The sequence below is a fragment of the Triticum urartu genome, chromosome 5A (genome assembly GCF_056163025.1).
Source record: "Triticum urartu cultivar PI428250 chromosome 5A, HENAU_Tu73, whole genome shotgun sequence".
NCBI classification, from domain to species: domain Eukaryota; kingdom Viridiplantae; phylum Streptophyta; class Magnoliopsida; order Poales; family Poaceae; genus Triticum; species Triticum urartu.
In genome coordinates, this window is record NC_141877.1 from 679,599,088 (window position 1) to 679,620,779 (window position 21,692).

The window sequence follows — 21,692 nt, forward strand, 5'->3', positions numbered from 1 at the left end:
GCACATTTTTTTAGTGCGTGCAAGCATCAAATTTGGCCAAAGTGGGGCTTCACCACGTACGCTAGACAAGCCTAACAGATAAACATCAATGTTGTTGCCTTTACACGCAGACATCTCTATCTCTTCCAACAAAATCGGAGCGGCCGAACAACCGAGGCTTCGCATCCTTCCGATCTCTCGATGCCTATAAATACACGGAACGAAGCCTCGCACCCAGGGGGACGGACGCACGGGGAGAGAGACGCCGCAAGGCCGCCGCCATTCGCCAACGCACACATCCATCAGGAGATCCATCCATCCACCAACACACACATCCATCCATCTACGCGCCCAGTACTCACCCGCACACCTCTAGCATCCAGCCATCACATCTCATCCATCATCTATCCACGCACCCAAGATTCAGGTACAATGCAGGCAGCCACGCAAACGGGAGACGTCCAGATCGCATAGACGGACGAACGCAGCCGGGCAAGAACACCGATGCCAGCGACATGGACACCAAGCTCACGTTTCCAAAGGGTGAGATTTTGATCTAATACATCTATTTCCTTCATTCTCCTTCACATCCAGCATGCATGCGCTACGCGGAGAGTTTGTGCCGGTCACCGGAGACAACACCCGTGTGATCCCGTCGCCGCCGCCGGAGATGACTACACCGGAACGGAAAACTGCACCGACACCGTCGAAGTTTGTCTATGCCAAGCCTTTCATTTTTAGGTGTCATGTTCTTGTCTGGAGATGACTCAGGAGCTGCCGGAGCTCGCCAACGACACAACCCAACCGCTAGCCCCAGTGCTCTATCATGGCAGTCTACATGTCCCTGGCGAACAGGTCACGATGCACAGGTCACAATGAACATGTCACCAGTGCACAGGTCCACGGCGTTCCGATCGCGGTGCACAGGTTTGGTGTCTTGCTTCGCGTATGAGACGGCGAGACTGAACCGGAGCTCACGACGATGCAGCCCAAAACCGTTCCCTCCTCCGAGAGGCACACCCATCGCAGCGGACAGGTCGCGGCGTACAGGTCTCCGGTGTACAGGTCGATGGCGTCCCGATCGCGGTGAACAGATCTAGCGTTTTGCTTCCCGGAGAAGAAGACACAGCCCGAGACTCGCCTTTCTCTTCATGGTGTACGGATTATCGACGGAACATGTGTCTGCAACGACGCGGCCCACGACTGGCTCCTCCTTCATGAGGCGCACGTCCCCGACAGATAGGTCAACGACGAACAGATTACAGGCGTACAAGTTTTGCACCACGTTCTTGGAGGAGACGGTGTGGCGGAATTGGAGTTCACTGACGACGTAGCCCGAGACTCACTTCTCCCTTCGTGGCGTATAGATCTTTGTCCGAAAAAGAGTTTGCAACGATGCACGCCCACCATGGCAAACAGGTACTTGGTGTACAGGACCGTGGCGTCGCTGGCGTACAGGTCACTCTTCCGTGTAGCACCAGCCCAAGGCGATGCGGCCTCTACAACGCCACCTTCCACGGCCCCGGGAGGCGGCACCTTTACCTTGGCAGACCGCCAAATACTTGGCGTCTAGCCGAGACGAGGCGCCAACCACCTCGACCATGCCAATGTGAGAGCGTGTCAGTTTTTACACAGACACCGGTCTCTCCAAACCATTACTCCCGCAAGGTGTAACCCCTTGAACACCCCGATGAAGTAACCGGTCGTCGAGAAGTCTAAGCCGAGCGCGACCCATACTACCCCAACACTAACTACTCCAACGCCACCAAGACCGACGAGGCACGGCGGCGAGGGCAGGCACGTGTATCGACGAGGACACGGGCTCTGCCGCCGCCCACACACATCATCAACATCATGCATGGAGAACGCGAAGCGAAGACGGCAAAGACGGCCACACGGCTTAATCGGAGGTATTCCGTGGAGCAACCCACGGGAGTAATTAACCAGGAGCCTTCCGAGGCCCCGGGAACCAGGTGATCGCAATCGCCACAATCAGGCTGGCCGTGCTAGTAGGCCACAGAGCACACCTTTTTTTGTGGGATCTTGTAATTTTTTTTTATCCAATGAGATTAATGAAATACCTGTTTCCCGTACCTCTTTTTCATTGTGTACTACGGTACACTGGCACGCCCAAATATTTATTTTTCCCTGTCCTGGCGCAAGAGAGAAATACGCTCCCCTTCCCTTTTTGCGGAGTCCTAGATATTTTTCTCGTGTCAAACAAATTGGCACGCCCGGTGGGACATGGTTCTTCTCCCATCTTTGCTGCGCAACAATGGTCGTGAAATTCGTCTTCGGGTCTTCTTCAGGAATATGAGAGGGTGCCAATCGTTGGGTGCAATTTTAATTTGCCTCGTCATCGTCTGGAATTGGAGGTCAAATTCGTGTTCATAAGATGTTGCTATTGTCTGGGGGCATTCATTGCTCAAAGGGCAAGAAGGTGACGTCTTTACATAAGGCAAATCTATGAGCAGGGGCACACTCTATACCCAAGTTCCTCGCTAAAAAGGATAAGTTGCCATCAACAATTAAGAGGCTTGGTAACTTATAGATGTGTGCCAAGCATTCTTTGTTGGTCCGCGAAAAAGGGAAAGCATTCAGAGGGAAGCGCTCGCACAGAGGCAGCGACTACACGTGTCGACGGAGGCCGTGGGCACCCCGTCGACAGACCATGTGCCGCGCCTCGGTGCACTTGTAGGCTGCAGACGATGCGCCAGCGTCCGCGATGACGACGGACGTCCGCCGGCGAGCCCGGCGAAGCCTTCTCGCCACACACTACACGGGCATTCATTTTCATCATAATCAATCTTCTCTATGTTTAATCTCTCTTTTCATCTCTCGTTTCAGCGAGGAGACCCAAAAAGGAGGAGACGCGCCCGCAGGGTGGCAGCGTCAAGGAAACCGAGGAGGACCGTGTGCTTGTCCAACCCGTAGCCGGGCCAACTGCGGATCAGGCGACGGCTTCTGCAACGATGACGGATGTCCGCCGTCAAGTCCGGCAGAGCCCACGCGCTGCATCAACATAAGCATCCATCTTCCTCATAATCAATCCCACTGCCTGTTCTCCCTTTTTATCTCTTATTTCAGGGGCAGCGACAACACATAGTGCGCGCCCTGGCGAAGAGAGGCAACATGTGTTGCAACATCAAGGAGATGGAGAGGACGCGCCCACGACGGTGGCCAGCTCGCCGGGCAACACACATGCCTCTAGCCATGTCTGAAGGCGACGGAGGACGTGCCTGTCGCAGTGGCGACGGCCAACCCCGTGAGTCCAGAAGCAAAGGAGCACGGTGATGAGGGGCCATGTCCTCTGGCTCGATCTGTACGCCAGGCTCGATGGACGGACCTGCAGTGGCAACACATGCCCCAGTGGATGCGATGCATCTGAATGCTTCCATCATCTAGCTATGTTCGTCTTTGCTTTAAGGTCTAACACGCAGAAGGAGCGAAGAGGCCGCAACTATATGCACCAACAGCAGTCACGACTATACGCGCCAATGATGACCGTGCACACCTTGCCAAGGAGGGCAACTTGCTCGGTAGCCGGGACGGCCACGGATGACACGCCGGCATCCGAGACGACGACGGCGCTCGTCAGCGAGCCCAACGAAACCTTTCATATGGCTGCCACACGCATCCTTCTTTATCAATGGCAATCATCACACTATTACTTCTCTCTTTTCATCTCTCATTCCAGTGAGGAGATGAGATGCACCCGCATCAGTGGTGCCGAGGAGCGACTACCCAGAGCACTCTACTGGGAGATGCACACACACAACTAGGAGGCGGTGAGTACACGCGCCGATGGTGGCCGCGGGCACCGTGCCAAGGAGAACCCTGTCGTGGGTACAGGCGTAGCCGGGACACACCGTCGCGGGTGACCCGCCGGCGGTCACGGCACCCTGCATGGCAACGAAGGACGCGCACCGGAGAATGAACCGGCGAAGCTCCCTTCAATCTGCACCAACAATTGCATCCTGAAATACCCGGATGTGCATTCTCCCATCTACACCGACACAAGACGCCCCGACGACTGCAACTCCATGGACGTGCCAGGCGCCACGATGTCGACGGCAGTGAGGCTGTCGGTGACTAGCTTGGCGCCAACTCCACCTCGGCGGTGACGTGGAAGGTATAGCCGGCGTGCGGCCCGGTGCCATCTACACCGCCACGACAACATCGAAGCTGCTGGCCCGCAGCCAGGTGCCATATCCAACATGCCGGCATACAACCCCTGCGCCATGTACACCTCCATGGCTGTTGGGTCAACCTTGGTCTTCCGGTGCACGCAACGGCAGCATCAGCATTTACGTCTTAGATGCATGCATGGCTGCATGTCAGCACGGCAGCAAGTAAAATCTTTTTTACTAGCAAGAGCAGCAGGCGTGCCTTAGTAGCTAAGTAGTAAGAGGTCAGCAGTGACGTAGTTCACTTGTTTGTCGTCAGCCTATGCGTAGTATAGTCGGTTCATTACACTATATCTAGGGCCGATGCCCATCGTTGTAAGCAAGGCCGTTTCATTTCTATCCAGCCAAGCCTCAAGTGTAGTACTACTACATATGCGTGTGTGTGTGTGTGTAAGCAGCACTTGCAAGTGTGCTTTGCCATTCTGCTTGTTGCTTCGGTAGTATACTTGAGTGCAAGTAGTAGTAGGCTAGTACCACACAGTCGCTGCCCTATGTAGTTCATCTCATCCTCGACTTCGTCCGATCCTGAGTAGCCAGCTACTCTGTACGTAGTTTGGGCCAACAATGGCGTTGTCACAGGGGTCGCCGGCATGCAGCCCAGTGTCCTCACCATCTACCTCAACAGTGCATCTGACAAGTGGGCAATGGAACCTCCACAGAGACGGTGGCGGGAACGATCGGAGCTTGCTTGCGTATGGCCGGCTGCTAACTCTGCCCTCACACTACCTCACCAAATATGAAGATTACGCGATGGGGCTGCCAGCTAGTGATCCGGCCTTGCCGTGGACTACGGCTTGCCCTTTTGTCTTCTTCATGTCTTCATCAACCATCTCCTAGCATGAGATGCACTCCGTTTCAATCCACGTTGTCTCCCTAACGATGGCAAACGACAACCGTTACACGCATGCGCCCTGAGGCAGCGACCACGCGCGCCAACGAAGGTTATGCCGAGGTAGGAACTGTCGGCATCCACATGTAGACGTCTTCAACCAGCCAAGAGATGTCTACATACTCACGCGTATGGCATCAATTAATCCAACATGTCGTTCAAGTCAAACCAAGGTAATTAAACATTGATTTATACAATATTTTGCATAGTACAGGCATATGTATTTTTAGGTACTGGATGATTTAGCAACATTAAGCATCATCACCATCATTCTGGGACGCGTGCCCGCAAAGCCAGAACCAGATGTGTCTCCATGGACATCATTGAGTGGGTGACATCAACATGTCACACCACTCAGCAACCGCGGCGCTCGAGCCATCCTCTACAACTTCCATGTTCAGCACCCACAACTACACCAGGGCCATCGACATCAACCCCTGGCTCGATGAGGAGGACCGCTACATCAACATGTTGTCACCATCTTCATCGGCTTTACACCCGGCGTGGATGCCGACTACACCGACATGCCGCCATTCGACTACATCGACACGGTGCATCGGTCTCCATCTTCATCAACTCTTCATCTCGCGAGGACGCCGACTACACCAGCAAGCTGCCATTATTCAACGCCAACCGTCTACACCAAGCGGAGGTCGTCCCCGTAACTGCGACGTCCCTAGGTCTACATCGACATGCTCATATTGTCGTCATCTTCAAGCAACGCTGCCACACGGCGACACTCAAGTCTACTCCGACTTCTACATCAACACCTTTCCCCAACATCGTCCAAGCTCCGACGAGGCGAAGCCAGTTCACCGACATGTCTCTCTTCCGATGAAGCTACCCGTATCTTGCCGGGCACTGACGAGGCGAAGGCAAGACACACACAGTCCGACCCCGACGAGGTGGACACCACCAGGCCGGGCACCGACGAGGAGAAGGCCACCCATCTGTCTGAGCTGATGAGGCCAGACATCTTCATCATGGACATCGACAAGCCGGAGGGATACAGCTAAGTATCGCCGGATCGACGGACGTACCGCTCCACCCTTCTATGCCACCACATCATCACCAACCTTCCTGACGAGAAGGTCTTCACCGTTGACCTCGATGCACCATGGGAGCTCTACTTTGACGGCGCCTCCCGCACGGACGCCGACGCTGACGGAGCCCGAAGGTGAAGGGCAGGCGCATGTTCGGTGTTCAAGATGCTGCAAGGAGGGGTGATGTATCACTCATTTTCCCTCCTCAAAGAAGAATGCTCAAATAATGAAGCGGAGTATCAGGCACTCATCTTCGGCCTTCTCATGGAGCTCTCCTTGGATGTCTGTTCTTTACGGGCCTTTGGTGACTCCCAGCTCATTGTTCGTCGAGTCAACGACATCTACGAAGTTCGCAAGGCTGAACTGGTGTCGTACTACACTGCAGCCCGAAACCTCATGGAAACATTTCAACATGTTGAAGTTCTCCATGTCCCGCGAAGCAAAAATGCACCTGCTGATGCCTTGGCAAAACTAGCGGCAGCATTGGTGCTCCCAGATAATAAAACCATGCAGGTAAATGTTGAAGAAAGGTGGCTCCTCCCAACTGTTTTGGAGCTTATCCCGGTGGGGTACGAAGTCAACACCATCATGACAAACGCCGTGGAGGAAGACAAGCGGCTCCAACCCTTCCTTGACTACTTCAAGCATGGAAGACTTCCCGACGACCCCGTCATGAGATGCCAACTACAACGATGACTCCCCTTTTATGTTTATGAAGCAGGTGTCCTATACGGGCGATCTCATGGACAAGAGGACCTTCTTTGGTGCGTCAATTGAGGTGAAGCCAAGAAGATCCTCCAGGAGATGCACCATGGAGTTTGCGGCGGGAACCAAGGAGGAGCTAAGATGTATCATAGCATACGTCTTGCAGGATACTACTAGCCCGATGTCATGGCGAACTGCCTGCTGGTGGCCTGGTCATGCCACAACTGTCAAGTACATGGCGACTTCAAACATCTGCCGCCAGTCCCGCTTCACCCTACTGTTCCCTCTTGGCCATTTCATGCCTGGGGAATCGACGTCATCGGCCTCATCGACCCTCCATCATCCCGGGGGCATCATTTCATCCACGCCGCGACGGGCTACTTCTCCAAATGGGTGGAAGCCGTTCCACTACGAGAGGTGAAGAGCGACGACGTCATCAACTTCATAGAGCGAAATATCATATACCGCATCACCTCCGACAATGCCAAGGCCTTCGAATCCAACAAGATGTACGGGTTCATGGAGAAGTACAAGATCAAGTGGAACTACTCCACCGGCTACTACCCTCAAGCCAACGGGGCGATCGAAGCCTTTAACAAGATGCTCAGCAAGATACTCAAGAAGACGGTGACAAGGCACAAGAGAGACTGGCACGATCGCCTCTTTGAGTCCTTATGGGCGTACCGCATTATAGTCCGTATCCCGACACAGACTAGCCAATTCTCTCTCATTTACGGGAGTGAAGCCATCCTGCCACTGGAAGTCCAACTACCCTCTTTACGAGTGGCTCTCTAGGAAGGACTCACCTAATATGAACAGGTACAACTTCGTTTCCAGGAGCTTGACGGCCTCGAAGAGGAGCAACTTCATGCCCTGCAAAACCTGGAGCTCTACCACTAGAACATGGTGAGAGCCTACGGCAAGATCGTCAAGCAACGGGTATTTCGGAAGGGCGAGTTGGTCCTTGTGCTCCGTCGACCCATCATCATCACGCACAAGACGAAGGGGAAGTTCGAGCCAAAGTGGGAAATACCATATGTCATCGAGCAAGTCTACGACGGGCGTGCATATCAACTGGTTGATTCCCAGGGAGCCCGGCCTATGCCCCCAATTAATGGAAGGTTCCTAAAAAATATTTTTCTCAAAATGTTGCCTTTTTCGTTGCCTTTTTTCCTTGGGGAGACCCTTTTCAGTGGACTATCGGATCCATGATGCACTCTTCATTGCATGTTGTGGATATTTTTTCTTGGTCTTCCCAATTTTAGTGGACTTAGTCCAACAAAAAAATGGCTTTCTCCTACCACATCATGTTGTTGATTGAAGTTTTGGCTACCCTAGGACTTGTCGGAAGGTGGCACAATGTGTCAAGTTGCAGGTGGAGCGGCTCCTACACCCACAATGCACGACACGTATCAGGCGTATGCTTTCGGAGGTAGCGAAGACGATTACTTAGGCACTTCTGAGCGCCAAGACCCGCGCCCTTCATGTTTCCTATCATGCTTCATGTTCGCAGAGGCTCGCATCTCAGGGGAGACTATTGGAAAAGATTCATCATGGCTACCTGGACCAATGCAAGTTGGTTCGGTGCCTAGCCACATGACAACCCTGGGATACGCCACCAAAAAGCTCCAGATAAAATGCCAGAGGGTTTTCTTAGTCCACAGAGGTGAACAGGTGCCTTCCAAGTTCTCAAGGTGGGTCTTCGAGAAGTCATGGAAGAAGAATCCTCAAGAAGTGCAAGTAGAATCCAAGAAAAAAGTTCAAGCAAGTTCATGAAGTCCGTGGCCGATCAATCAATCCGCAAAAAAAAGAATCCAGAATCTCCAAGAAGCAATAAAAAAATCACAAGAGTCCAAGAACCAGTCAAGTTGTCCCAAACAGTAAGAGACACACTGAAAAGAAGGCGGAAGGTAGATGTTCACCACCCCTCAATAAGGCATGAAGAAAAATCACCAAGTTGTTCTCCCAAAACCATCTACCCTGAACCTACCATACCCAAGTCTCTGGGTTCATGAGGCATGTACAGGGGGCATGGCGAGCGCTGTGGGCCCCTCCGCACGATGATGGGCTAGAACATGAATTTCTGTTGCCTCTCGGAAGCATCCCGAAACACGGCGTCTTCATACACGTACACCGAGGGTTATGCAGTTGTTGAATTTTAATCGTCATGGTACTTCGACGATTCCCGATGACAAGTCCTTCGGTAGCCTTCTCGGATGTCACACCTATAGCTGGTGTATAACGGGAAAGCTAACATTTTAAAACCCAACCAAACCTTCCTTTTCCTTTCTCTTGGTTCGCTTTGTTTCTTTGGGTGTTTCGAGTTGTTGCGCTTCCCCAACGTCTTTTGCAGCCAATGAACAGATACTTCTCGGCATTGCTTAAGGCAACCCAACGTCGAGTCTGTACACCAACCAACAACATAGGCATCGGGGGCAACCCCGTACGCCTGTGGACGTCGATGATATCCCGACGGCATCCCGGCAACCAATCATCTACACCAACATAAACAATGGGCATATGAAGGAAGCACCTAAGCTTATAAGGGTGGTGCCGATGTCACTCCGGTACCTCGTCTCCAACAACAATGAAGCTTGGGGGCAATATCATCCCCTTGATCTTCCATAAGGTCGATGGTGTCCTGGCATACCACCCAGCGATGCACTATTCACGGTGAAAAGGAAGCTGTCGATGGTCTACTGACGCCTCACCTACATCATCATATGAAGATCACGGTAGCAGTGCAATGCGCCAGTGCGGCTAGCATGAATCTGTGAAACCCCTCCGATCTCGTTGGCTGGCAACGCAGTAGCTAGGCGGTCGCGACGAGTTCGGTAAATTCTGTTTTGTTTTCAGGACAAGGCATGTCGTTTCGCCACAGAATGAAGATGGAGTAGGGCTGTCTCGGTGGCTGGCATCGTCCATTGGGCGGCCACAACGAGCTCCCTAAAGAATGCGCGTGCAGAAGAACATACCTGCAGCTACATCACCACATGAAGATCACGGGAGCAGTGCAATGCGCCAGTTCGGCTAGCATGAATATGTGAAACCCTTTGATCTAGTCGGCTGGCACTGTAGCTGCTAGGTGGTCGCGAATAGGTTGATAAAACTCTCCAAAATGTGGCACGACAATTCGCTACAGAATGGGTGCTACCTGAAGTCATATTGTTGATTTTGCGCCATGGCTGCAAAATGGCCCAACAAGTTGCCTTGGTAGGTGAAAATGCGGAAGGATCTACCCGCACAATCTTCAAAAAGAAAAAAATCAAACCAAGGCGGCAAGAAATTGCGCTAATTGGTCACATATTTCTTGTTGACTATCATATTCTTTCTGAAAATACAACTTCCATTGGAAATATCTTCAGTTATTACTATTTCGCAGGAATACCAATTTAACGACCAAATATGTCATTTTTAAGAGACAATAGTAGATTAGTCAATACATGGCGATCTCTGTGTGATGTCAAACCAGTACACATAATTTACTTTTGTGCCTCCTTCTAAGATTCACATGTGCACGAGACATCATGGCGTGCCTTGTCTAGGCATTGCCCTATTTGCTATCTCATTGAAAATCGATGATAGCTACTAACCTCATGTCTATAAGCCCTTATTACTTGAGCATTGACTAGATTAATTTTAATTGCTTTAATTATTCTTTTGACTCTTTGTATCGTACTTTAGTTTACATACGGTTTATGTGTCCTAATAGAAGGTAGCACCAAATAGAATAATTTCCAAACTCCGGTTTAGGTGTAAAATCACGACAAGTCTAGTTGTGGTAGAAGGGAATGACTAACCGTAGCTCCTCAAGTTTGACAAATATATAGATGCTACTTCTAGAAAGGTACTACGGTGATCCATGGTCATCAGAAGCTATCATCATCGAGGAAGTAGCCAATTGGATGCGGGCAATCACACGGAGGCAATGGAGATCAACCGGTCCGAGGACAGCAACAAGACCTTCAGCGTGTCAAGATCAAGCATCACTATGAGAGTGTATTGGAAATGGACAACAAGCTGATACTTTTGATCCTCCCTTGCCGGCTCTTCTTCAGATGTTGATTACATATGATGCTTGATATTTTTCTCATGGTTGCACTAGGGTGTCATAGAGTTACACCCAAGGAAACTCTAATCTTAATGGTGCAAGCTCGTGAGCATGCCAAGCGTGCTCCCCAAATGACTTAGCGCCCTCAACTTGGTGCAGGTTCGCAAGAGGCATGGTCTAGAGGTTAGCTCTCCCATGCGACACCGCACACAATCGTCGGGGTTTCGAAAACGAGGGCAAAAATGTGAACTTCCACAATGATGCATGAGGAGGCAGAGGTAGATGGAAATCGGCGGTGAAGGTTAGGGTTGCCATTTTGGTCCTTCTAAAGCTGCATGGGTAGGACATGTGAGGGCTAATCATCATCTGATTGGCAACTAGCCCACTATTAGAATCAACCGTATCAATCACTACCACATTAACATAATGCATCCGTTATTTGTTCATAACTCATAATTAACCCCCATGGAGCAGCTAGCAAAAAATGTATGCTATCTTGGAGATGTGGAAAACGAGAGCAGCATGGTGTGAGTAACTATAGCGGTGGTGTGTGGGTGAGGAAGAGTCAGATGCAATCTAGTGTTGATAGCTAAGATTGCCTTGCTACTCGTTGTAAAGCCACTTGGCTAAGAAGCAGGAGAGCTAACGAAGATATGATCTTTAACCGGCGCACAATCCGAATAAATAGATAACTTGTTTTCCATTAATGTGTATGTTATTGTTTAATGCGTGGCAAAAGTAAGATGTAAACTTAGCATGGATCGAAGGCTTCACTCGCTCGTGAAACACAGCGCGAGTAAGTGAGCATGAGTTAACTGTTAAGAATACTAGTAGAATGCCCGTGCGTTGCCACGGGCTCTTGATATATTTTACCAGAGTTACACATTGTTTTACATTATCACATTTTTAACATGTAACACAAACTGAAGTCCATTATTGCAATGTAACAAACTAAGTGATGTTACAACTTAACATCTATTACAAAAATATTAATATCTAGATGATGCGCTTAAGAAATTCTTTCACAATATCAGGAAAGTTTCCTCTAGCTTCATTCCCACGATGATTTAGCAAGTATAATAAAAAATGCTTCCTCAATTCATACCCATCCTGCAGAAAAAATAAATTTAGTTAGTATGAAAATTTCACGCCGAAAGTCTTAAAACATGTAACCCACAATACTCACCACGCAAACCGGCTTGACCAATTCTTTACCGTTCCACCAGAGCATAAAATGAAAAACAAAATAGCCAGACACATTCCTGAAAAACATGAAATTAATAATATAAATAATATAATGATAACAAAAGTAAATAATCTTGTTATGAATTCATTACCCGTCTATACTCGCTGGGACACCGGCCGGAAATAAACGATGCCATTTAGATATATCGGAATTCCACCCAGGCAGCTTTATTTCGAGTGCTTCTTTGAAATCCCTTGAAAAACTTTTTAATTTCAGTGAATGCCTCAAGTTTTTATCCTCTGACGATTGTGATGATTGAATAGGATCCATAATATATAGACGACGTGCCTCTTTGTCGATGACGTACAATATGTATCGGCCGATAGATGCATAGGGAAGATAAATCTACAAGTGGAGCTATTAGAAACAAAAACAAAGCATGATAAAAATGGACATAATATTTTATTTACCTTATTGCAAGATGAGATGTCGGTCTCCATCCCAGGCCAGCTATCAAATAATGTTGCCAATGTCTGGATAGTTTCCTTCTCACAAAACTTTTGACCTCGTGTTGACTCTAGCAGCATGGACTAAGTAAAAGAAGACATATTGTTTCAACATTTTGATACTAATGGCACCTAGAATGAAGAGTTATGGTAACTTACACATAATCGTAGATCCATGTAGTGTATAGGAGGGTCTGTGAACAATACTCCCTCGTCACATGCCAGCATAAGCACGGCGGTGTTGAAGCAATCATTATCCATGGGCTGCTCCATGTTAAGTATGCACTGAAGTTTCTTAAGAGTTAAACTCATTGGATCGGGTGTGGAGCTCCGGACCCATACCTTCCTGTAATTTGGACGGTAAGAAGAACAATAATATACATCCGCACATTAAATATTGATACATGATACTTACTCCAAACACCCAGCATCATTGATCGACATGATGTAGTTGCAGAGGCCGGCAAGTATTTCACGTTGGTCCGTGGGAATGATAGTGATTGGGGCAGGACGTTTGTCTTCGACCACGTCAGAAGGATTATCCAGGATCTCAACATCAGAATTAGCTAAAGTTTCTTCGTTGACAGGTTGATGGTACATGGGACATCCTCTTAGCTTATTAAGCTCTGAATCGAGCAAAATAATTGATAATTTTTGCCAAAAATGTTTCATATCCTCCTACAAATAAAATATGAAAACAATTTAGAAAATATTTTGATAATTTTTTTTGAGATAATGTATAAAACTGAAATACCTGCGTGAACTGGTCTGACAGTCCATGTGATGACCAGTATTCCATATAGTTTAGCATAAAGAATCCACATGATGCGCTATAATATGATAAAATAATGCTTTAGAGTGCCACACAAATGAATCTAAAAACAAACCATTATCACAAGTGCTTACCCATCGGTTTGTATTGCCTCATGAATTTGCTCTACAACCGTCCATTTTGTAACATTGAGATCAGGCCACTTATGACCTCTGATAAACTCCGGACTATGCTCTGCAAGTTTCAGCCATTTCTCGAGCCCTAGTAACTTATATATATATATGCATATATATATATATATATATGTATATATATATATATATGAGAGATGGTAGGGATGAAGTCAAACAAAATAAATGTTAAGATGAGAAAATAAATAGATAGTTACCGTAGTAGCAAGGTCATTGCGTTTGACATTCTCACCAAGTGAGTCCAATACTTGGATCTCTCGTTTTTTGGCGTTGGCAACTGCTAGATACCAATGGTAGCCCGACATGTTAATTGGAATGAATAACTGGTGTAAATAAGATACAAGTCACAGTCACAATTAGATATAGTTATTAATAAATCATTAAGCATATGAACTAAATAAAAACAATTCATAATTATATGCATGGATTACGAGACAAAACTAACCATATCTTGTTGTAGATAAGTATTAACATGATGCACAATGCGACGATATTTTGATGGGTCTATGTTTCTTTCCCCGTCTTCTTTTATCTGGCCCGATACAAACGTGCTAATAATGTGTACCTTTTCACCCGCCCTGTCTTGTAAATGCTCGTGAGCAAGCATGCAATATATGTAAGCATTTACCACCTGCAAACAACCATTAGATTATATATATAAATTATGATATTATATATAATAAATTAATTACAAAGTTTGTGCAATTGGTCTTACACCGTCATGTAATAACATGTCATTTTTTATAAGGCATTCCAAATTGTCAGTTGATAACAAGGCATCTCCAATGTCAACAAACTGGGTATTCTTAGGGGCAGACTTGATTGTTTCGATGACTGTAATATCTCTAGGGGTACAAACATAGTCTATGAAATTCATAAAAAAAGTGAGCCAGCTTAGTGAACAATAAAAGCCAAATTTGTTGAATACAAAAGGCAATATCACCAAAAATTGTTGATAATAATATTTAAAAATACCTTGTGGGATAACATGTAAATTAGCATCCTTTTTTGGTTTATTATGAGATATAACCTCATCGACGTGATTATGTTGTGAGTTTTCAGCCCCTTGCAGTGACATTGCATCTGAACCCTCAATGGATTCTTTCCGTGCATCTCCAGAGTCCATATCCATGTATACTATATTATGAACAAACAAGAATATAAATAGATCATTCATTCTATCACATATAATATAGATACAAAGTAAGGTTAGCTTTAGGCACCTCTTCTCGCAGTGTTTCAGTGCGATCTGACATCGTTGCCTCAGTGCGTATGTCGTAACCCATCAATTTATATTTATGATGAAATATATTAAATATTTTTCACGGCATTATAAAACTATATATAATATATAATAGAACTGTAACTGAAACTAAAACAACTGTTTTATCTGATAATAAGAAAAGCATTTGGTTATATTATAAAAATATGCTGCTTAAATCATTTCACAAATAGAACAATTCGGGGAAAACAACAAACTATAATGTTCATTTAAGTTAGTAGGCGTTTGAAATTGCTTAAACTATTTTAAATAAAATGATGGGCTATGGAAAATTGACAAACAAAAACTAAAACAAACAACCCAAAATTAACAAAGTTTATTTGTTTTTTATATGATTTTGTTGTGATACCCTTAATATATGTAACAAGCATAAAAATATTTATTTTTTTGAACCATGTTTATATATATACAATTTTGTTTAATTACAAATCCACAATTACATTGTTTTTGTTTAATATCATTTTGTGAGGTACAAAAATAATTACAACAAAAATCATCCCAACATTAATAACAAGTATACCATGATGAAATATAAATGATATTCCCTACTTCATCATATTATTATATGTAATATATAATAAATATAAAAATGATTGTAAAACAACTTATTTGTATGCAAAAAAGATAACCTATTTGATATTATTAGAAATATATGTTATTTAAATAAATGTCATGCCCCATGTTTCTATAAAAATGTTCAGAAGTTTTAAAAAACCTCTAATGACATTTGAAAAAGCTTTTTGCTTTTTACATAAATGTTCTTGATTTCCAGAATATGTTTGCATATTTCATAATATTTTATTCAAATTATGAAAGTGTTATTGCTTTTTAAAGAAAACTGGTATATATTTTTAAAATAAGTTAGGTATTTTCAGAATTTGTTCCTCAGATTTGAAAAATGTGTTTGCTTTTTATAAATTTTTTTGGATTTACCAATAAATGTTCTGACTTTTCAAAAACTATACTGGATTTTCACAAAAAATTATTGTTTATTGAAATTAGTTATCAAAATTAATACAATGTTCATATTTTCAAAAATTGTTCACGTTTATGAAAATATTCTGGATTTTTTAAAAAGGTTATGATTTTCAAAGTTTGTTCTCAATATTCAAAAAATGTTTGTGCTTGTAAAGAACTGTTCAGGCTTCCAAATTTGTTCGGGTTCTTTTTAAATGGTTATCATTTTCCAATAAACTTCAAAGATTCAAAAACTGTTCGATGTGCCAAATTTGACTAAATTTGTCAAAATTATTATTTGTTTTAAAGTTTATTCTCAAAATTTAAAACATGATCGTGTTTGAACAAATTGTTTGCTATTTTAATATTTGCTCACTATTTTAAAAAATATTCGTGTTTTCAATAAGTTATATTGAAATTCAAAGTTTTTTTCGGTTAGATTTTCAAAAGAGAAATAAAGTGATGAATCAGAAAAGAAAGAAAAATAAATAAAAAAGAAAAAAAAAAGCCGGCCCTTTCGGGACGAAACCTTTACATGGCCCAGCCCCCCTCCTAGCGACGACCCACCTCCCCTGGCGCGCCCGGCTTTTCCACCTCCCCGCGCGTCGGCCCACCTCCCCGCCTCTCCACCTACCCCGCCGCCTCCCTTATCCAATCACTCGCTCCTCTCCCCTCCACTCACTCCCCCCTCGCCCCACTTCCCATCCGCCGCCTCGTCGCCGCGTGCGTCCACGGGTTGGCTCCCGCGCGGCTCCACCCGGCGAACGCTGCATCTGGCCCTCTCCTACCTTCTCCACTCACCTCTCCTCTCCACTCAGTCGCCACCTATCGCCCTCTCACCTCCCCCCTACGCATCACCGCGCACGTCGCCTTTCCCGCAACCACCAAGACTCCGCCCAGCGACAGATGCGTCTTCGGCGAGCCGTGTGCGGCGGAGGGGACGCACACAACGAGCTTCATCGCACATGCGCGGCTGCTGGATCCGGTTGTGGTCGGTCCAGATCCGCGACATTGCTGGTTTCCTGCGATTTCAAGGTCGATCCGAAGCGGGGAGGTGGGCCGACGCGCGGGGAGATTTCAAGATTCGTTGCTGGTGCTTCGATCTGCAATGGCAGAAACTACGGTACGCTGGTCCGAACCCTTTCCTCCTCTACTTCTTCCATTTGTGGATTCCCTTGCCTGATCTCCTCCTCGCCTTCTGTTTTGAGGCGGCTCCCCGACGGCATACGCACGGGCCATGGTGGTGCAGCCTGTCGTCTTCATCGCCGGCAAGAAGCACCACCACGAGGTGCAGTCACGGTGGTGCAGCATGTGGTCTACATCGTCTACCACTCCGCCGTCTTCCGCAACCAAACCCCCGCCCTCTCCCCCCACACCCACTTCCGCGGCAAGGTGAGACAAACGGACCCTCCCCCCTCCCCCGTCCCCTCTAATGGCCGGAGGTCCGCGGTTTGCTGTAATTTAGGGCTAGCTACTCGAGCGTGTACTGCTACTACGTTAGTTTTAGGGGAAGAGAGATGGATTTGAGACAACAGATCGATCGAGCTAAGTGTTTTCAGATTGCTTGCGCATGGTCAACTCTTCTGACGATTGCCCAAGCTACTACAAATACTCCCCTGGTAGATACAATCTCGGTCATGCAGTGTACCTACGTAATACCTTCCATTTTCTTGTCTTGGGGACATGTATTTTTTAATTTTTTTTTAGTATTTTATCCTATTTTCTTACTATTTTTATAATTTATGATCCTACAGATGCGAACTGGCCCACTTTGCTAAGTATTTAGGACAGTTTAGTTAATTGATCAGACTCTTTATTATGCAGAATTTGGAGGTTTGCTTACAAAAATAGCTCCAAGCTTGAAATCAAATTAAGATACAATTGCATTAAGTCTAACTGAACCTAGCAATAGACCCTTACATCTAAGTATTGACTGACATAGCAACAAGGTGGTTTACATGCACTTTTAATGAGCTATGTAGCAAAAGCATCAGTTTAGTGTGAAACATGCATGCGGCTAGCTGCAGTTTAAGTTTTGTACCTCAGTTATTTAGGTGTGGCTAGTTTTCTTGTCGGCTTCTTGCGTCTTATATGGTGAACATACACAATGCTATACGGTCAACATACACAAGGTTATATGGTGCACACACAACAGCAAAGTCTGTGAATTAGTTACATATATGGTTTCTTATCTAGAATATGGAATGTTGTCTTCTAACAAAAAGAATTAAAAATCTATGTGTATAATATATTCATTGCATTATCTTTGCTTGGGCACTCCGTGTCATCGATCAACACCTTTAATACTTCTATATCTGTGACTTTTGATAATGCGGCATATAGTTGCCCAATGCAGAGGACTTGCTTAGGAACATAAAGGAACACCTTTTTAGGGATTGACCGTAGCTTTTATTTATTGCCATTGCGACACTAACTCATGGAGCATATTGCCGCCTTTTCAGCACGAAGGGCAGTTTTTTGAGCATCTATCTGACTAAGCATGTTTTTATCTACTGATGCTGGACATCTATGGGACACTTGAGGCCTACCAATGATGCTCACTAAATGCAAATACTCAGCAACACCAGAAAGAAGATAAGTGTTCTTATTTGGTGTACACGATTGATATGCATTTAGTTATAGGCTAAGCTGGTTGGCATGCATTTATTTATTGATGTACATGATCAATATGATAATTTGCTGCCATATTTACAAGACACCTTTCTTCCATTATACTTCCAGACATATCACAGTTTCTCGTATTTTTGTTTGGTCAAAAAATTTTAAGTCCACAAACTGAACAAAGAAAAGGAACTAATGAAATTTACTGGTATCCAGGATTTGAAATGTGTTTGTTTATTTGTTTGTTATCTGCCATGTTCATAATAGCATGCATGCTTGTATTGCCATAAAATGTGCTTCAAAAAATCATGTGTTCAGATTTGCATGCATAATGTTGTAGGTGAACATACAGATAATGAATGATAAAACATACTTTCGATACTATACCTCAACCAAACATTATCCTAATATAACAACTTTTATACCTTAAGATAAGCTAATGATCCTGAATTGTTCATACCTAGAGGAACTCACCTCCTTGATGTTGCTTGCTTACACAAGGTTCTCCTTGTGAAATTTTCCTCCAGGTCTGGCTGTTGTGATGGCCGAAGGGAAATCAAGGAGGGGGACGAGGAATGGCAGAGGAGGTTAACATATAAGGTTAGGCCATGCGAAGGATAACTGGATAGCATAACATGGCTTAAAAACTATCTACCATATATACCTGTAAGGTGCAGTTCTATTTCCTTTTTCAAACTAAAGGTTACCTGGGAATAAATTAGAAGATATGTCCAAAATCAGAACTTACTAAATATTTAAAATTTTGTATTAGTTAAATAAATAACTTTTAATTGCTTGCATGCCAAGTTTAACTACCACAAAAACGAATTCACGACATGCACACTAACCTTTTTCCTGCTTAGCTATTTTTGTAATATTACTTAATTTCGTATTTTTGTAGTAATGTACAGTCTACAAATACTTTGTGCAGTTGTAATATATGAGAGATCACACAAGTTCGATGAATGATCTCAATTCCATATTTTACATGATTTCCCAATGCCAGAGGTAACCAATACTAATACTGGATGCATGAAAATAGCTTGCTATACAGGTTATTTGTGAACCAACACTAACACATATTTTTTTAGGAAGTAACCAATATATAACTGATGGTGGCAGTACAATACATATATACTGGATAGGTCTGGGCAATATGTAAAACTGAGAAAGAACGAGAGCTCTAGGTATGCTGTTGTTATTGCTCATCACATTCCATATTGCTCATCAAATACAAAACTGGAATGTTCAGTATTCCTTTTTCACGAGCTCTTAACTATTCCACTCAATCATATATATTTATAGCATAAATATGATCTGCTATGAGGTGTGCGCATTTTGATACTTGTCAGCACTGTGGTTGTCAATGGATGTTTGGTTGTTTATTTGTAGATGGAACTATTGTGGGGTATGGATAATGTTTTTTAGTTTTTGAGCTAAGTCACTACTACTTTAATTAAGGTAGTTATGGATAATTAGTTCACACATAGGAAATTGATATGTTGCAGTGTTTACCAGGCATGGCGTGGTTTGCCAGATCGTCACCAAGTCCCCAACACTGTCACCGGCCGGACCTACGACTATACTAAGATGAGTCTTCATCTCTAAAAGCTTCTGTAAACTCTATAATGGATCTATTATTCTAACCAGCAATGAATTTAAGTAGCAATTTCGTTTCTCGATGGTTAGTTGTATAATTGTCTGCCAACACTGACACTAATTGACAGCCAACCATGACCATCAATTTAATTTCACTTATTAATTTCCAACTATTTTTCCAGATAAGGCTCAATATATATGAAGCTATGAAACTTACATACGACCATGACTTGACTCTTGGTTGTGAATTATAAATGGAGAACATGCAGCCAATGTTTTTGAATGATTTTGCACATGAATTACCTGGTTATTTTTCACTATGGGTGCATGTGTATTATTGGGTTTGAGCCTTAGGCATGCAACAATGAGATCTATTTGTATTGTCTTGTTAACTACTTAATCCGAAATCATTCATCAAGTTTGATCTTAAATATTATCACAATACTTTTGATACAACAAAAATTATTTCAACTTGCCATGTGGAAAATCCAGTAAGAGCATATCCATGTGTATGTTTCCTATGAATGGTACGGGATTTGCAAACTTAAAAGATATTAGAATGAAACTGATTCATGTCTTCTTATATTCTTCCGTAAAGCACTTACATAAAAACAATGTGATGTCCCTTTCAAATGAGGAAAAAATAAGACAAAAAGTGTAAATGATCCTTTTAGATGATTGTTAGGTTTATTTTACTTTGTTATGTTTCCACTCTTTTTGCAACTGCATTTCGGAATATGTGGTTCTTCTATTCCAGACTTTCTTAGTCCCTTAATTTGGAGGTATAACAAAATGAGTGAAGTTTTCGTGTTGATAGCTAAGATTGCCTTGCTACTCGTTGTAAAGCCACTTGGCTAAGAAGCAGGAGAGCTAACGAAGATATGATCTTTAACCGGCGCACAATCCGAATAAATAGATAAGTTGTTGTTCCATTAATGTGTATGTTATTGTTTAATGCGTGGCAAAAGTAAGATGTAAACTTAGCATGGATCGAAGGCTTCACTCGCTCGTGAAACATAGCGCGAGTAAGTGAGCATGAGTTAACTGTTAAAAATACTTGGGCTTGGCCCAATATATAGTTCCAAATAAATCTCAAAAGTTCATGTATGGCAAGAGGTGGAGGTGCAATTGTTAGTCCCGCCCCACTAGTAGAGATGGAGTTTCACATCCTTATATACGGAAGTCTCTCCACTTCACTAAGTGACTAGTATGGGGAGAGAAAGAGATCACGACACTCACACTGGCCTTGCCTTGACGGGCTCGGTCTAGGCCTCTAGGGTGACGGCATGTGGCATGTGCATGATCGTGACAAAAGAATGTCTGGTTCTCTTATATATATGACCTACCGGGGACTACCAAAGAGACATTGAACCATGCTAGGTTTTACCCTCTTCTCGCTTTTGTGCCGTCATCGTAATCCACTCCATCCAAGCACCTTAATTCACCAACTCACAAGAGAGCGGGTCTCCGGAACCTCTCGCTTTTGTGATCTTGCACCGAGAGAGGGCGGACAAGGGTTTTGGGAAGCATTTCACACAGCTGCTCGTGTTTCTTCACCACGGATATGTGTGAGACATTGTTGTTGAAACTATCTAGTATGAACGAAATAATTTCGGACCTCACCGACATATGCGAAATTTCAGAAATTATTTCAGATTTCGAAATTTTAAATTTCACTTAATTTTAATGAATATTTTCATAATTTAAATTTATTTTGAAACCA

The 21,692-nt window shown here is 44.5% G+C and overlaps 2 protein-coding genes and 1 long non-coding RNA gene across 3 annotated transcripts; 2 read left to right on the plus strand and 1 right to left on the minus strand.

Annotated features, from left to right (window-relative positions):
• Positions 1 to 222: 222 nt before the first annotated feature.
• LOC125555376 (uncharacterized) lies at positions 223 to 6,495 on the plus strand. The gene is made up of 2 exons (XR_007304681.2): positions 223 to 522; positions 2,827 to 6,495. It is a non-coding gene; the product is annotated as an uncharacterized LOC125555376 (long non-coding RNA).
• A 494-nt stretch (positions 6,496 to 6,989) lies between these two features.
• Positions 6,990 to 7,703, plus strand: LOC147974083 (uncharacterized). The gene is made up of 2 exons (XM_087524905.1): positions 6,990 to 7,430; positions 7,641 to 7,703. Exons 1-2 carry the CDS (start codon positions 6,990 to 6,992, stop codon positions 7,701 to 7,703), a joined length of 504 nt encoding a protein of 167 aa, XP_087381031.1.
• Positions 7,704 to 12,065: 4,362 nt separating this feature from the next.
• LOC147974084 (uncharacterized) lies at positions 12,066 to 13,218 on the minus strand. Its single transcript, XM_087525167.1, has 5 exons — positions 12,962 to 13,218; positions 12,706 to 12,892; positions 12,511 to 12,630; positions 12,389 to 12,445; positions 12,066 to 12,116 (listed from the first exon to the last, which is right to left on the minus strand). The coding sequence occupies exons 1-5, from the start codon at positions 13,216 to 13,218 to the stop codon at positions 12,066 to 12,068; spliced, it is 672 nt and encodes a 223-aa protein (XP_087381293.1).
• Between the last annotated feature and the right edge of the window lie 8,474 nt (positions 13,219 to 21,692).